Source organism: Eurosta solidaginis, chromosome 2, assembly GCF_040869045.1.
Source record: "Eurosta solidaginis isolate ZX-2024a chromosome 2, ASM4086904v1, whole genome shotgun sequence".
Classification (NCBI taxonomy): Eukaryota; Metazoa; Arthropoda; class Insecta; order Diptera; family Tephritidae; genus Eurosta; species Eurosta solidaginis.
The window spans coordinates 293521981-293539132 of NC_090320.1; the positions used below are offsets into that span (position 1 = coordinate 293521981).

The 17152-nt window shown below is 36.8% G+C and overlaps 3 protein-coding genes across 12 annotated transcripts in view; 2 read left to right on the forward strand and 1 right to left on the reverse strand.

Annotated features, from left to right (window-relative positions):
* Positions 1-17152, forward strand: part of Drgx (Dorsal root ganglia homeobox) — a 251495-nt gene that overhangs the window by 34122 nt on the left and 200221 nt on the right. The gene's annotated exons all lie outside the window — the stretch shown is intronic.
* LOC137241897 (uncharacterized) lies at positions 5009-6305 on the forward strand. Its single transcript, XM_067769252.1, has 3 exons — positions 5009-5246; positions 5301-5674; positions 5730-6305. Exons 1-3 carry the CDS (start codon positions 5150-5152, stop codon positions 6303-6305), a joined length of 1047 nt encoding a protein of 348 aa, XP_067625353.1. The 5' UTR covers positions 5009-5149.
* LOC137241898 (uncharacterized) lies at positions 6931-8000 on the reverse strand. Its single transcript, XM_067769253.1, has 3 exons — positions 7979-8000; positions 7796-7918; positions 6931-7365 (listed from the first exon to the last, which is right to left on the reverse strand). Exons 1-3 carry the CDS (start codon positions 7985-7987, stop codon positions 6931-6933), a joined length of 567 nt encoding a protein of 188 aa, XP_067625354.1. The 5' UTR covers positions 7988-8000.

Genomic DNA, 17152 nt, shown 5'->3' on the forward strand with positions numbered 1-17152 from the left:
TCACTTGAAAAATATAGTTTTCGATGAAAAGTTTAAAATGAAAACCAAAAAATTTTACCGTGTTTTTAAACTTTTTTGGTTTATATTATAAACTGTGAGAAGGTAAACCTAATTTTCAATATATTTTTTGTATAATTTTAGTCTAGAAGTTTGAAAAATGGAAATTTTTTGGACTAATATTTAAACCTAAATGTTTCAATTCAAGACCAGTCACATGAGCTCGTTTCGTTTTAAACTTTGCAAGGTCTATATTTAAAACCAAAAACAGTTTGGTCATATATGTAGACCAGAAAGTTTAAGATTTAAACCAAAATTTTCAACCGTATATATATATATGGATGATGTTTAAAGAAATAATTAATTGAACCAATTAGCTCAAAACTGGAGAGCTTACACATACGTGATTCTGGTAAGAGAGTGGCGATATGTATTTATGAATGTAAATAAGCAAGCCCGAACAAGTGGTAGTAGTTATGCTAATCGATTGATAGTACATTTCTTTGTACACACCCGACTGAGTATTTATTTACCCAGCGACCATTTTAGTTTGATATCCACATCTCTGCCAGTAATTTTCAGATAATTTTATTGTCTATCGAAAAGAAGAAAATGCAATCACTGCTTTTTAGGAATTTTAATGTCAATAGATTTCTGCGATTACAATTTACTTATTAACTAAATAAATACTCATTTAAAATTCACAACGAAAGATAAATGAAGGTCTTATGTTTGAAGGTTACTTGAAAAACCTTAAATTTCCCGAATAAAAATTCAATTTTCTCCGATTTTACTTTTACACTTTACTGCCCTTTTGCTATGGACGCCAGTATAATTTACTATAACGTTTTGAATTGACCCTTATTTCAACAATTTTTCATGGGCCTTGTTATGCATCTCGATTCGTAAGAAATTTCTTACGGATTTGAGTATGCAATTTGACAGCTTTCGAAAAGCTTTTGCCTTCGAATTGAGTTATAGAATAAGGCCCCAGGACTCTCTACTCAATTAAATGTTTTCCATTTCTCGAAAAACTTTAGTGTGGTGAATGATCCAAACGGCAAATATTAAAAAAATTGTGGAAACCCCAAAATGTGTCTGTAATCTATATATTTACTAGCAGACCCGGCAGACGTTGTTCTGCCCTAAATTTGTATATCTGCATACATTTTAATAAGCTTTTTCCGTCTAACCCTCCCTCGTCCCTCTACACTTTTTCCTAATCCTTTTATTCACTCCTCCCTCCGTATTTTTCGCTTCATCTACCTCCATCTTCGTCTCATTCTATCTCTTTCTCAGTCTCCTTCTCCTTCTCTCTTTTCTCTTCTCTCAAGTTTTTCTCATTCTTCTTCATATCTTATTTCCAGTCCCAGAGGGTGGTATGTATTTTGTTCCAGTCCCATTCCGAGTCTCAGTCCCAGTCCTAATCCCAGTCCCAGTCCGTCTCTGGTCTACTTCCCGCAAAAAAGCATCGGAAATACTAATATAGGCAAATTTATATACCAAATTCAGGCAAATCGAATAGGAAGTATGTAAATAGGTATGTAGGTATTATTAATTCATGTCTTAATTTCAGCTTCGCATTCATATTTATCAGTTTTGCCAGGTTAATGCGACTAAACCGAATATCACAATGAAAATTACTTAACAACAGCTTTCATTTGATATCTAAAATACACACACATTCTAGTGGTACCAGGGTGCACGTTTTGGCCTATATCTCGAGACCCTAGTCACCAATAGGTATGAAAACTACCCTGTACTAAAGCACTCATCAACAGCTTTCATTTGATATCCATATTGTATAAACAAATTCTAGGGGCGCCCGGGTCCACTTTTTGTCCTATTTATCGAGCTAGTCAACAATATGTATCCTGGTCTACTTCCCGGACGAAAAATTATCCGACATTTTATTCTAGATATAACGCTACCTACATACCAAATTTCAGGCAAATCGAGCCATATATACGACAGTTTAGAATAAATCGGTCCCTGGTCCACTTCCCGAAAACAAAATTTTCACAAACACTGTCCGGGTTCCTATTAAATTATCCAAAAAATTTCATGGCAATCTTTCTATCCGTTCTCGAGTTATGGAGTGTCAATCAAAATGTACACTGCTTAGAACCAAAAGGATCTAAGTAATATCGACGTTGAATTGAGATAATTAAGGTTAATGTAAATTACTTATTGTAAATTCTGGGTAAATGAGTTTGAAATGATTCCTGTCTAAATGAATGCAGGTTAGTCAACTAATTCAAAGGATGTTTACTGCAGATGGAAAGTAACTTTAAATTTCCAAAAATTATTGCAATAAAATTTCGAACGTTGATTGCTCGGCCAAAATAACAAATTTTCGCGAATTTGGCATACATTAGGCATAGTGGCATTACATTAAGTGTTTACAGAAAATATGCAACATAAAATACAACATACATGTAAGCCTGCTTTTACATTAGTCAAGTATTGAACCCAAGTCTGCGGCACAGACGAGAGAGGGAGAGGCTTCTTCACCTCTTTGAATTCAGCGAGACTTCCTGCGAACTTAAGTTTAGCACTTTATTATACTAAAATTAAACATGCTACAAAACTGCATACTTGAAAAAATTCTGCATGTTCTTTTGGCCGAGCAATTAAATTTTATTGCTTGGAGGAGCGCACTTAGATCCTTTTGGTTCTGACCCCTTCATATATAGATTTGCAAGAACATACTTTCGCACTGATATTTATGGGGCACGAACTCTTTCGTATTATTGGATTATTTGACTTTCCATACATTGAAAGAAATGGTGCTAGTAAAATCAACAAATCGGTTCTGTTCTTCTTGGCATAACGGAGATTCTGTGAAATTGATCGAATTATGGTTAATTCGGCCGAGTTCTTTGTCAAGCGAACAAATTAGTTTAGTCATTTCAACAGAAGAGAAATTGTCGCTTTTATGTTAACAAAATTCTGTAAAATTGACAGATTCCTAATCACCTAACTGATTTTTTTGTTAACACAACTGATCTCACTAGTCATTTCAACAGCGATCAACAGTCAATACATGAGCAAATTTCAAAGAGAATTTTACGCTCACTGCTCTCTCTACTTTGCACTTATGTATGCTGTGTACTATATGTATGCACATATTTACGTATGTATCTGGCGGCAGCCATGGTGTGATGGTAGCGTGCTCCGCCTACCACACCGAAGACCCTGAGTTCACACTTCGGGCAAAGCAACATAACAATTTTAGAAATAAGGTTTTTCAATTAGAAGAAAATTTTCCTAAGTGCGATCGCTCCTCGGCACTGTTCGGCAAGCACTCCGAGTGTATTTCTGCTATGAAAAGATCTCAGTGAAAACTCATCTGCCTTGCAAATGCCGCAACATAGGTACTTTCGTACAAAGCTGTCGCAACAACTTTTTTTGTTCATTTGACTACTAAAACGGTCAATTACGAATCAACGATTTATGCGCAGTTGATTCAATATCTTGTTGCGATGGATAAAAATTGACAGAAATTTCGGTTGATTTTACTAGTCTTTTTCTTTCAGTGTAGACGGTTCATGTTAACTCAGCTTTGGCAAGTCTTTTCGACTCACAAGTGGCTTCCTAGGTTTTTATTCCCTTCTGCTGAAAGATTTTCTCACAATAGTATGAATATTCTTTGCCACTTTCAAATTACCAAAATATCTATCGAATTAGGTACTTTAGTGATGCAAACATTCTATCTTTTTTGACACTTTTGGTCTTATCGCTTTAGTAACTCTTATTCCTATCGAATTTATTAGTTTCCAAATACCGTGTCGCTTTCGTATCTGAATAGCCCTTCGCTTTTGGGGAACAGTTCCGAAAGCTGATAAGAATTCGGAACAACGGCGATATCTTCGAGATGGCCTAGAAGGTTTAATGTGGTCATGTAAATCGTTCCCAAGATGGGCGGGCTAGTACCTCATTGGTGATTTGTTACCGGAACGTACCGGATCTGTAAAATTAAAATGATAGCCGCTCATTTTGGTTGGGCATGTGATTGCGTATTTGTGATTGCAAAAATATGAAATTTTGACGGGTGTAAAACATAATCCAGACTAACGCAATGCTGAAATACACAGTCCATATATGACCAAATGCTGATCGTTTTTGGTATAACTTGCTGGTTTACTTACATATATTGGGTTTGGTAACAGTTAATTTTTCGAAACTAATTCGATGTGAGCAAGGTTTTTCGGAATGAGTAATTTATTCTGAACCAATTTCCTTTAACACCGAGCGAAAGTTACAACTAATTTGTAACTGTTACTCTAGCGGTACTTTTTTGGAACTGATTATATTTTTGTTTACGCTGACTCTCGTTTTTCGCTGCAGGTTAGACTTTTGCTACCCGGCACACAGGGCCGGCTCAAGAGAATTTGGGGACCTAAGCGAGTTATAATTTGCGGCCCCTTTCTTCCGTATTTATAGAAAGAAATTGGAGATCAGCAAATTAGAGATCAGAAATATTAAATTCAAACTTAGTGCCAATAAAACAAAAAAATATTTCTTTTGCAAAAGAAAGAAAATATAACACACAATTAATTGTATATTCCGATCAGTTCTCTTTTTAAAATAAAATTTATCAATAACAGGCTTTTCTGATCTAAGTCCAGCGTGCAAATTAAACTAGATTATTCCACTATTTTCCCAACGTTTCGCTAATCTTTGTTAGCATCTTCAGGGGGGTATTTATTTTAAAAAATCATTGCCACAAACAAAGGTTAAAATTACAATATAGTTAAATGAGTAAAAAAATTTTAACAAGAAACACTTACACTCTTGGATTTCGTATCGAAAACATGAACATAAAACAACAAAAACATTAGTCACTTAAACATATACATGAATAAACTATAATCAGTACCATCTAACCATCATGGTAGACTTGTCAATACTAAATATTCTTATTTTTATATTTGTAAACATGCTATGTAGGCGGCAGCAATGTTTTCTGTATCCTCGCGTTTGTTCATTAGGGGGACTCATGATAGCTTATAAACTTATAAGGTGTAAAATTATATGCATTTACACACGCTGTTATATGAACGCACCTAGTAATACTCTTGATAAACTGAATTGTCGATCAGCTGTTTTACTGTCAAAAAAAATTTTCATTATTATTATTAATTAAAAAATGCCAAGATTAAGTGAAAAATTAAAACTAAAACGTCTCTACAAAGATATTCTTGTAAATGACTTGCTGATGTTGGAGATTTCTGATGAAAATGACGGTAATATTTGTGCTTTTGGCCAGATGGCTTGTGTAAAAACCATTTTCATTGCAGAGAATAAAAAAAGGAAAGAGGACGAAATTTGGGAGGATTTCACGTTTGCTATGGTAGCGTTCACTGAGATAAGGTATGGGTGTGACTTTGTTCACCATTCCGTCCCTAAATCTCACCAGTTTTTGCAAGACGTATGGCCTGACTTAGATGAAAGAAGGTTTCGAACATTTGCTCGAGTTAGCCGCTCAACGTTCCAAGTGTTGTATGACTTGATCAAGGACGACGAAATATTCAACGGTCCGCGCTCTTGCAAGCAGTTCTCGCTAGAAACGCAACTTTTAGTTGTTTTATATCGCCTGGGCTCAAGTGGAGAGGGTGCCATGATAAGCAAAATTGCGAGTTTGTTTGGTGTTAGCGATGGCGGAGCAATACAGGTAGAACTTAAAATTTTTTTTGAAAAATAATAATTAATACCAAATCTTTATACAGAACATGACGAACAGAATATTTCAAGCCATTTTGAAGGTGAGACAGCAGTTTGTGTACTGGCCAGACAGTGCTGAGCGTCAAAGTTTAGTAGCTGAAACTTTTGACGAGTTGCCCCACTGTATTGGCTATGTTGATGGCACTGAAATAAAGTTAGCCGAGAAACCGCTTGACGATCCGGAAGCTTACTTTTCTAGGAAGCATGTGTATTCATTGAAAGCGCAGGCTGTGTGCGACTATAAGCTACGAATCCGTCATTTGGTGCTCGGCTTCCCTGGAAGCGTCCACGATGCCAGAATATACAACAATTGTAGTTTAGTGACCCAAGCTTCAAGCTTGTTTACAGGTGCACAATGGCTGGCAGGCGACAGTGCTTATAAATTAACAAGTACTGTTATAATCCCCTACAGATCCAGCTCTACAGAAATGACTTCGCATGAGCGAAATGCATTTAACCGCCAATTTAGCCAATATCGAATAAGAATTGAGCATTGTTATGGTATATTGAAGGAGCGCTTTAACAGCTTAAAAGAGCTCAGAGTTTTTATTTTTTATTTTTATTTTAACCGACATAACTGAGGGTGATATTGGTGGCGAGGATGAAGAGGGGCCTGAAACACCAAATTGGTCTAGCAGCGAGGGTGAAGCAAAACGGCGTGCTATTCTAACTTTTATGCACGCATCACATTAACAGAACTACACATTTCTATCCTTATCCCTCTCTCTACACCTATAACCATACCAACCTCTCTTCTTCCTTTTTATTCCTTCCACTTACTCTCTTGTTCTTCTTCCTCTTCATCTCCCCAATTTTCATCCTCCCACCAATTTTTCTCCGTCTTTTCCACTGCCTCTGTTTCTTATCCTATCCTTATTCCTATTCCTGTTCTAATTTTTATTTCTATTCCCCTCACTCTCTCTACAAAATCACACACACACATTAATTTTTGCTATATGTTTGGAAAACTCCACAATCCATTTTGTAATTATTCATATTTATTAATTTTTAAAATTCATTGCATTTTAACTCGCTTTTATTTTGTAATAAAAAATTTTAAATTAAAGAACTGAAAATGTGAAATTTCATTAAACAAAAATACGATTGCACTGAAATTTTTAGTTTCTTTAAAAAGTGCTGATATAGGCAGAGTTGTTGCCATTAATATCTGATTAAATATAATTAAGTAATTCATTTTCTAAAAATTTATATTACCCTAAAAAAACGAACAAAATCATTTAGAGGCTCAGGAGTACTAGTTTGGCTTCTGGCGACAGGCTCAAAGACGTAGTCCTGTTCTGGTTCTGTGTCTGTGACATAGGAAATTAAGTAGGAATGGTCGATTGTCATTTGCGTATCAATTTGGCTGTCGAAAATAAACGGCGGGCTTACATTTTTGCGCTGCCCAAATATATCAGCAAGCATATCGAAATTTGGGCATATTTTTTGTATGTATGCTGTCACACTAGACTCGTCACCACTGGCCAACAAACCAGACCCCGTCTTGTTCTTCCAATCGAGAGCAGACACGTACGATGCCTTGAGGTATCTCATTTTGCATTTTAATGACATCCATTCTATTTGTCCTAGACTGCTTGCCATTGATTTTATTCTTGTGTAGAAGCGTTCGGCTGTCGGCTTCTGAAATAGCAAAATATTTGAATATAAGTATTTACATCATTTTGCCAAAGTAGGTATACCATAGAATCCTAGTAAAAGAATCACAAAATCAACGTACATACATACGGCCACAATTATGCACATGTACATATGTATACAACAGACTGTCCCAGCCTGAACGGCGATATTTAGTTGAAACATGTAACACCAACGCTGGGTCAGTGCAAGTTGGCATAAAATACGCAATAAACAATCACATATAAATATGTAAAGAGATATGCGACACATTGCTCCTGGCCAAGGCTGGTAAATATTGCAGCTAAATTGAAAGTTAGTCGAGCTGGTGGCAGCAATATTGGGCAGGTTAAGTCGACTACCGCATATGTTAAACTTTAAACAGATTACTTTTAGTTATCAGCAATTAATGCACTCAAAACAATTGTATACATACCTCAAAAGACTCCGGCCGGCCTCTAGTTGCGTCAGCAACTGCTTCAATTAAATCCATGTTTTCTGATTCTGTCCATCGGTGTGATGGATTTACTCTTCTTCGTTTGGATTTTTGTTTTGTGTTCTGAAATACAATAGATTATATATAAAAATGGAAAAATTACAAAAGAATTGTTTATTTTACCTCCTCCATTGCTTGAATTAACTTTTTAGCAAACGCAAATAGTTTTTATCAGCTGTTATGTCTGCAAGGTTGCATTCCTTTGAGTTTATCACGTTTACACGGTAAAATGTGCGCGTAAATTTATACAAATCGTGTAAATGATTTTTCATACAAACTTTGACAGCTCGTGCGTAAACTAGATAAATTTATACGTTTACACACTTTATAAGGCATTTATACGGTTACATGAGTCCCCTATTGTCTTTTCTCGTCTTTCCATTATTCTCAGGCTTTCCAATGTGTATCTTGTTGTTATTCTCTTTTCCTTGTCTATAATTTTCGCGTTTTTAAAATCAGCTGTATGACCACTTGTCAACATATGCTGTGATAACGCTGTGCTGGTCTTTTGTCTTTTTGGTCACACAAAAGTATTTTTAATTATCTTAGAGTTTACTAAAACTTCATTTTCCGCGCCTTCAACTCAGAGAAAATTGATATAATTTTCCTTAAATCTAATTTTTGCGCAATTTCCTGCTCTATTGATAGCAATGCTAAACCTACAAGCCTTTCTTGAGTCATGGTCGAACGCAAGTACGTTTTGACTAATTTCAGTTTCGAAAAGCTACGCTCACCACTCGCAACCGACATTGGTATCGTCAACAAAATACGTATAGCTACAACTAAATAGGGCATGAGACCAGACAAGTTGTGCTGTAAAATATAATTAAGAACATCAAGAAGGTTGAATGACTCTGGGACTCTTCGTGCGATAGCTTGTAATTCATCACATAAATCTGCAGCATCTACATATATCATTCGATTCATTGAATGTTAAGGCTTTTTCTAGATTCTGGCAACTTTTCAAAATTGTTTCTTTACTCTCATTCAACAAATTGTGGACATCGTTCAAAAATCCAAAAACAGAGTTCATATTTTTCTGTTGCAGAAATCGCTCATCGATGGAATTGATGGCACGATCCAAAATAGAAAAAAAAAAATTGTTTTTAAATTTTTGCTTTTCATCTACAATTTGTTCGTTATCTCCTTCATTTTTAGTACAAAAGTGTTTATCGAATTTGGTGCCCCCCTAGAACTTGGTGCCCTAGGCGGGTCGCGTAGTTTGCGTTATGGTAGAGCCGGTCCTGCCGGCACATATTTTTTGATGTTTTCCCTTTACTTTTCCATCGCTGCCCAGTCGTGGGTCGCTTTTCTAACTTGTTGACTTTTATTTAACAGTTTTCTACAGTTTGGTACTCTTTGATACTGGTTTCCTTATTTTATGCATTCTTCTTCATTGCAGGTTATGTTTTTGCTAATGGCGATTTCTCCTACCGGTAACATTTTGAAACTGGTTACTTTTTCGGTAGTGATGACCTTTTTGAAATTTTGTACTTTTTCGACGCCGGAATTATGTGTTTAAGTCCAAACTTACGCTGAAATGACCCCGGCATAGTTGCGAAACGAATTCAAATCTGCTTAAGATTTAACGCCTTAAAAACTTTGAAAAATATTTTTTCTCGTACTTATTGGGTATGTACATGGATACCAGCATACATACGTAAGTTTCGGATGTGCGCCCACACTGATCGCGTTTTATCTTTAGCGACTAATTTGTCTGTCTACTCAGACGGTTGCAATTCAATTGAACTCTAATTGAATTGATGATTGCAAAATTAAAAATGGAATGCGCTAATTGCTATTTATTCATAAAACCGCTATGAGATGAAATGAAATTATTTACAAAGCGCAGTAAATAAATTTTACAAAAAGGGCATAACTGATTTGATAAAAATTTATTTGCTGAAAGTATGTATGTATGTGATACGCCTACTCACTTACTCTGATACTTTATGATCCACTTATATGCATCTGGTAGAGGCTAATAATGTTGTAGCTGTTGTAGCAGTGCTTCGCCCTATCCAATAGGGGCGACGGATCACAACAGGGGTGTTAGAGGCGTTGGTTCCACAATACAATTGAAGAGATCACCAACCATCTGGGGACACATTGCCAGCAGGACATACATTTTGTATGTCGCGGTTAATTCTGGATAGGTAAGAGTTTAACCTGTTGCAGTACCCAGATCGAAGTTGAGCTAGAGTGACGCGCGTTTCCCTAGGGAGAGTGCGTGCCTCTTCTGCTAGTTCTGGCTATTTTTCTGTACTGTATTCACCACGCAATTACACTGAAAGAAAAATATTGGTAATTTCACCCGAAATACCGGTTAATTCAACCGAAATTTCTGTTAATTTTTATCCATCGCAACAAGATGTTGAATCAACTGCGCACAAATCGTTGATTCGTAATTGACTGTTTTAGTAGTCAAATGAACAAAAAAAATTGTTGCGACAGCTTTGTACGAAAGTACCTATGTTGCCATATAAATAAATAAATGTAAGGCACGATAACCTCCGAAGAGATCTAAGGCCGAGCTTCTGTTCCAATTTTCGTCGTGCTCCTCTTGATTTTCCCTACAAATTGGCCGATTTATGCCGACTCCGAAAGGCATCTGCGAGGCAGATGAGTTTTCACTGAGTGCTTTTCTTGGCAGAAATACACTCGGAGCGCTTGCCAAACACTGCCGAGGGGCGACCGCGCTTAGAAACATTTTCTTCTAATTGAAGAACCTTATTTCTAAAATTTTGATGTTGCTTTTCCCGGGGTGCGAACCCAGGCCATACGGTGTGGCAGGCGGAGAATGCTACCATCACACCACGGTGGCATTTACTAACCGAACGTCAATTGGGCTTACATCAAATATGCTGGCACACATTAAACATATACACTTTATTATTTTGTTTTATTAAACGCACTTTCGCCAAATTTTATATTTTATAATTTATTTAATTTATAGTTTTGAACTTCGCTTTGCAAATAGAAATGAAAATAGTAGTCACAAAAATGATTCTCAATTCTTTCAGTTGCAGCTCAGCTCATTCTCAATTTTTTCTCTCGCATGTAGTTGCCACACTTGATTGTTTCGAACAAAACTTGTATGAATGTTTGACATAACATTTTAAATAGAGAACTTGTAAGTTATAGAAAAGTAAAGAGTCAAATCGCTAGAAGGTAATTCACCACTGGAGTAACTTTACATGTAATTCGGCAAGTTTAATTTTCGTAACACTTTAAGTTGAAACGATTCCAAAACAACTCAAACTTTTATGTTGTCGGAAACATCAACATTAAAAAAGGATGTGTTTTTATTATCTTATTAAATTCGTTCGCGTGAGTGAAAATTCGTAAAAACTTGAACAAAATGTTACTAACTGTGGAAATATCCGGTTCATTCAAACAAAACTTTAGCAACAAGAGTGCGCAATTTTGCATTTCGCTTGGAGGAGAATTTGCTAAATTGTACCCAATAAATAGGTATCCGGGTATCTCATAATTTTTTGCACAGTAAATTCAAAACAGGGTTTTTCGTTTTGTATTGATAACTGAAAAACTAGTTTTTTGTTTTTTCCCATTTTGTGTGTTTTTTCGATTTGGTGGTTTTCTTATTTTGGTATTTTTATTTTAACAAGTGGCACCATCGTCATAAGTACAAAGTAGAGAGCGCAGTGAACGTAAAATTGCCTTTGAAATTTGCTCATGTATTGACTGCTGATCGCTGTTGAAATGACCAGAGAGATCAGTTGTGCTAACAGAAAAATCAGTTAGATTGATTAGGAATCTGTCAATTCTACAGAATTTTGTTAACTTAAGAGCGGCAATTTCTCTTCTGTTGAAATGACTAAACTAATTTGTTCGTTTGACAAAGAACTCGCTCGAATTAACCGTAATTTGATCAATTTCACCGAATCTCCGTCAAGTCAACAAGAACAACAAAACCGATTTGTTGATTTTACTAGCACCATTTCTTTCAGTGTACTGGCATAGAGGCCAGACACCTGTTTGTGGTTATCACTGAGGACCTGCTTGTGTTTTTTTGCTTCATACGGTTGTGTTGTCAGGTGCCGTATTTCCTCGTAATGCTTACGGAGATGATCCCTTAAGCCCCTGGAAGGTGTAGCCTCATCAATCAGGTGTCTATTTGTATACCCAGGTTTCTAGGTATTCAACAGAAACCGTTTGTTCAGCATTTCATTTCTCTCCCTAATGGGGAGTACGCTCGCCATATTGTGTAGGTGGTGTTCTGGGGACATAAGAAGACAGCCCGCAGCGGTTCTGAGGGCAGTATTATGGCAGGCCTGTAGCTTCTTCCGGTGAGTAACCTTTACGCTTGGCGACCGTATCGGGGACGCGTAACATGCAATCGGCCGGCCAATTGTAAGTGGTAATGAGCGTTTCTTTATCTTTTCCCCAAGTGCTGCCAGCAGGAAATTTGATGATTTTATTACGGCTCTGGATTTTAGGTACAATTGCGGCTGCATGCTCACCAAAAAGTAAATCCTGATCAAACGTCACACCCAATATTTTTGGGCCTAAGACAGTCGGTAGCGTAATGCCATCGACTTGGATGTTCAATATTGTCGACATTTGGCGCTTCCATGTTGTAAATAAGGTCGCCGATGATTTGTCACCCACAATGTCAGGTTTCGCGAGGAGAATAAATCAGGGAGAAAGCTGTTAATTTTTTTTACACAATTCATCGATGTGGGCCTGGGCTTGTAGCCACTATTGTGCAGTCATCGTCAAGAAACGTTAGTGAGTCCTTCTGACGGTGAAGGTAGCTTCGATATGTAGAAGCTAAACAGAAGTGGCGATAGGACATCATACTGTGGTGCCCCTTGTGTTGTGTAATTCTTCTTGGCTTGCTGTTATGTTCCTTAATTGCACCGATGCTTGCCAACCAGACAGATAATTTGCGGTCCACCTTTTGAGACTTGAGGGAAGGAAGGACCCTTCTAGGTCTTGCAATCCATAAGAATCCTTTTTGCGATGATTGAAAAGGAATTTGTTTAGATCTCAAAACACTTTCGTTAGTTATTGCGGTACAAACAGATGCGTGCTTCCCAGCTTCTTTACCACAAACCTAACGTTCTTGTTCATAATCGTAGCACATCCTTGTCCTTAGGAAGGGGTTGCCCTAAAGCGACGTAAATATGTCACATGCAAGTCATTAATTTTTAAATTTGTCAATCATTAAATGCAAACAAACACAGCTGGTGATCATCATATATGGATTAAGTACTCAAAGCAACAAGTTCATTACACTACCCCTCGTCTTGGCAATGCCACAAGCTCGTTGTTGAACTCTTAAAAAAGTTCCTTTGTCCTTTTGTGCGTTGAGGGTGTTGTTGTTGCTTCTTTGTACTTGTGTAATTAAAGAGAAAATTGTGAAATGAAGTTGACAATAGAATTAACCCTCGCGAGAGATGGCAAGAAAACCAAACCAACAACAACAACAACATAAATAGATAATGCATTGAAGTAATTGTGGACACAACAATGCGCGAGTGACAAACTCAAATGTCTTCTATAAGTGAAAGGGTTGACTTTTGTTGTTAACGGCTAAGCTTCGCTTTCTGGCTGATTGGTTTGTTGGTGCGTTGCATGACAAGTGAGTTGGTTAACTGTAAGGGTTGTTGACATATGCCATTGTTGTTGCAATAAATATGACAATAAAAATAAAACATAAAAAATTATGTTTGTGAAGAAATTTTGGCAGACAATGTTTGCTATAATGAGTGGCTGCAATTTTCTAGCGGCGGGTACAAGCGGCTGCAGGTGTCGGCGGGTGGGTGGTTGCAATTGTGCAAATTGTGTAAGTGCTGTCTGTCATTGCTAAATCTGCGGCTAGTGTGGCGCACGATTACCGGTAATTTAATTTAGCTACTAAAAATATTTTTTGCAATACAAATACATATTTACACATATACAATGCAACATATGTAAATATGTATGTATGTACGTATGTGCCTAATAAATCCCACTGAGTTGCAAATCGTGATATATTTTTATTTTAGCACAATTTACGAGTAAATCAGCAAATTGTTGTGCAAAAATATTATAACGCGCGAGCAATTGTCTGAAACAAAATCATATCAAGCCATATGCGAACATTAGGGTAGGTCAATTATATCAAAATTTATTTTTTTCTTGAAAGTACCAGAAAAGAATTTGGCGCTAGGCACCTTCAAAATATATCAAGTATGGACTTATCATATTTTTTTTTCTCGGACATTGTGGCAGCGCACTGCCCTCAAGTGGCCCGATGAAACCAGGCTAATCCTGTTTTTTTTTTTTTTTTTTAATACATACATACTTTTTTTTTTTTTTATTTTTATTTTTTTTTTTTTTTGTATCCTAATTCTTATTTATGTGTTACTTATAATTTGTTTGTTACCGAGTCTTTGAGAGGCAGTGGCTGCTTAAGCGCCGAGATCTAAAACCGCTCAGCTACAGAGAAACTCATCAGCTGAGAAATATAGATTCACAAAATACAATAGACTAAAAGTATAAATATAATTTTTTAATTATTAAGAGAAGATAGAACCGTCTTTTTTATGGCAAAGAGCGAGTCCGAAACATCAATTATTCTCGAGTGAGAGTTATAATCTTCACACAAACATAGATAAGGTTCGTGTAGTTGGAAATTGCTTCTGCATTGTTTAAGAATTATAGGTTTATAATGCCTTGAAACTCGGCATGGAACATTCAAGTTTACTTCGTTCAATAGAAATGGGCTAAATATTCCATTTTCGCTCAAGTTGCGCATTCATTTTATATAAATTTTATCTAAAAAACGTAATATTTTTCGGGTCTGCTGCGGGAAGTTCATTAATTAAGCAAGTGGCGCTATATGACAAGGAAAAATTAATTATTTATTTAAACAAAATTGTGACTCCATTAAGTTTCTGTGTGAAAGCTTACCGCATTTTCAATGTAAACACTTAAGCAGTTCCCGAAATGAATCTATACAACGAACTTTAGCAGTTGTCTACATTTTTTTTCTTCTATTCTAATTTAATCAATTTTTCCATTTAGGAAAAAATTTATCATAACAATAATCTAAAATATAAAAATAAGTCGTGTTTTCCTTATTGATGCTATAACTCCAGAACACACGAACCGATTTCAGCGGTTTTGCATTCGTTGGAAAGGTGTCGGGCTCCGTGGGGTTTATAGCAAAAATTCAGGATCGACGACCAGGGTCTCGAGATATAGGCCAAAACGTGGACCCGGGTACCCCTGGAAGGTGGGTATAGAATATGGATAACAAATGAAATCTGTTGATGAGTGCTTTAGTAGAGGGTAATTTTCATACCCCTGGGTGACTAGGGTCTCAAGATAGATATAGGCCAAAACGTGGACCCGGATACACCTAGAATGTGTTTTTACATTATGGGTTTCAAATTGAAGCTGTTGACGTGTGCTTTTGTACACTTTTACGCCTCTGGGTGACTGGGGTCTCGAGATATAGGCCAAAACATGGACCCGGATACCCCTAGAATGTGTGTGTATTATGGATATCAAATGAAAGCTGTTGCCGAGAGCTTTAAAGTAATGTTCATTGTGATATTCGATTTAGTCGCACCAACCTGACAGAACTGATAAATATACATGCGAAGCCGAAATAGAGACATGAATTAATAATACTCACATACCTACTTACATACGTCCTATTCGATTGGTCTGAAATTTGGTATATAAATTTGCCTATATTAGTATTTACGATGTTTCTTCCGGGAAGTAGACCAAAGACCGACTGGGACTGGGATTAGGACTGGGACACTGGAACAAAATACATACCACCCTCTGGGACTGGCAATAAGGGATGCAGAAGAATGAGAAAAACTTGAGAGAAGAGAAAAGAGAGCAGGAGACTGAGAAAGTGATAAAATGAGACGAAGATGGAGATAGGTGAAGCGAAATATACGGAGGGAGGAGCTAATACAAAGATTGGGAAAAAGTGTAGAGGGGCGAGGACAGAGTTAGACGGAAAAAGCTTATTAAAATGTATGCAGATAGACCAAATTTGGGGCAGAACAACGTCTGCCGGGTCTGCTAGTATAAAATAATTATTATCAGGCCATGAGCTCCATTCGAACCCGCTATCTTGTAAACACTTTAGGTTAGATTGAAGTGGCCGCTCAATAAAGACCTCACATAGACTGAATGTATCCATAGTGCTACCTGATTTTCTTTAACGAACAAACAGAAAAAGCACTATTGGATATCTGCCAACCCTCGCAAGCGTAGGCCACGAATGCAGAACGTGTTGTATTGGTTCTTGCTGCAGCCCGCACTCCCTGCCGTTCCCAACGAGGCGAAATTTATTAACACATTGCATAAATAAGTCATTGCTTGAGTCACACTTTAAGTCACAGCTTTTATGAGCATCTATGCTAATCACAGGTGAATCCGATCAAGCGATTGGCGATTTAATGCAAATATCACTTGCGAGATATGGGGACAGGGCAAAACGAGCTTTAGTGAACCACCAAACAACTAGTAAAATAAAAATTGCACCTATCAAACAATCAAAATATGGTAATCTATTCAACAGGAAAAGATAAGGTGATATGACAAAGGTTGTCCCTTTCCGTGCGAAAACTAGTTTAAGATTCGGATGTACAGATTACTTCAATTGTTGAGTTCCAGATACAGAAATAGGCGCATTACTGCTAAAAAATGCAAAAAAGAACTGAGGCAGCCTACACCGAAGCAGCTGCAGTTTTATCGATAGCCAGTTTCACCGACATGCTAACTCTTGCTTTTTTTCCCAGGCAGACTTATATGAAGATACTGTAACGAAGTTAGAGATATTCCGCTTATTTGCAACCTTCTGCTTACGTTCGTATCACTAAACTGTTGAATAAAACACTCCAAAATTCTGTATTACAAAATGGTCTTTATTAGACTACTTTGCAAGTACTTCGCAATTAAGCTTCACTTCGCAACTGATAGCGTGTTTAAATCAAACTGAGTACGGACTACTCAGATTCTGCTGCCTTTATAATCTCTAGCCAAATGTCTAGACGTTTCTTCTTCTAGAATCCTCTACCTGTTCACCAGTCATACGCGCGTGTATTTGTAGTGTGTAACCATATGCGTGTGTATATGTGAGCGAAGTAGGAGCTGATGATGACATGCGTTTGTGAGTATCTCTCTGCTGCTTGTATGTATGTGTGTACATGATGATTAATGTGTTTATGTAGCTTGCTTAAATGTTGTTGTGCCTTTATTTAATAACCTTAGAGATGGTAATATTCGTGACAATACTTTGGTGTAGATAGGAATATAATA

Coding starts and splice junctions, on each gene's coding strand:
- LOC137241898 (XM_067769253.1), bottom strand. Junction 7,366..7,795: donor GCCGGCCGGAGTCTTTTGAG/GTATGTATACAA, acceptor TTGCTATTTCAG/AAGCCGACAGCCGAACGCTT.
- LOC137241897 (XM_067769252.1), top strand. CDS start 5,150: ATGCCAAGATTAAGTGAAAAATTAAAACTAAAACGTCTCTACAAAGAT. Junction 5,247..5,300: donor GATTTCTGATGAAAATGACG/GTAATATTTGTG, acceptor TTTTCATTGCAG/AGAATAAAAAAAGGAAAGAG. Junction 5,675..5,729: donor GCGATGGCGGAGCAATACAG/GTAGAACTTAAA, acceptor ATCTTTATACAG/AACATGACGAACAGAATATT.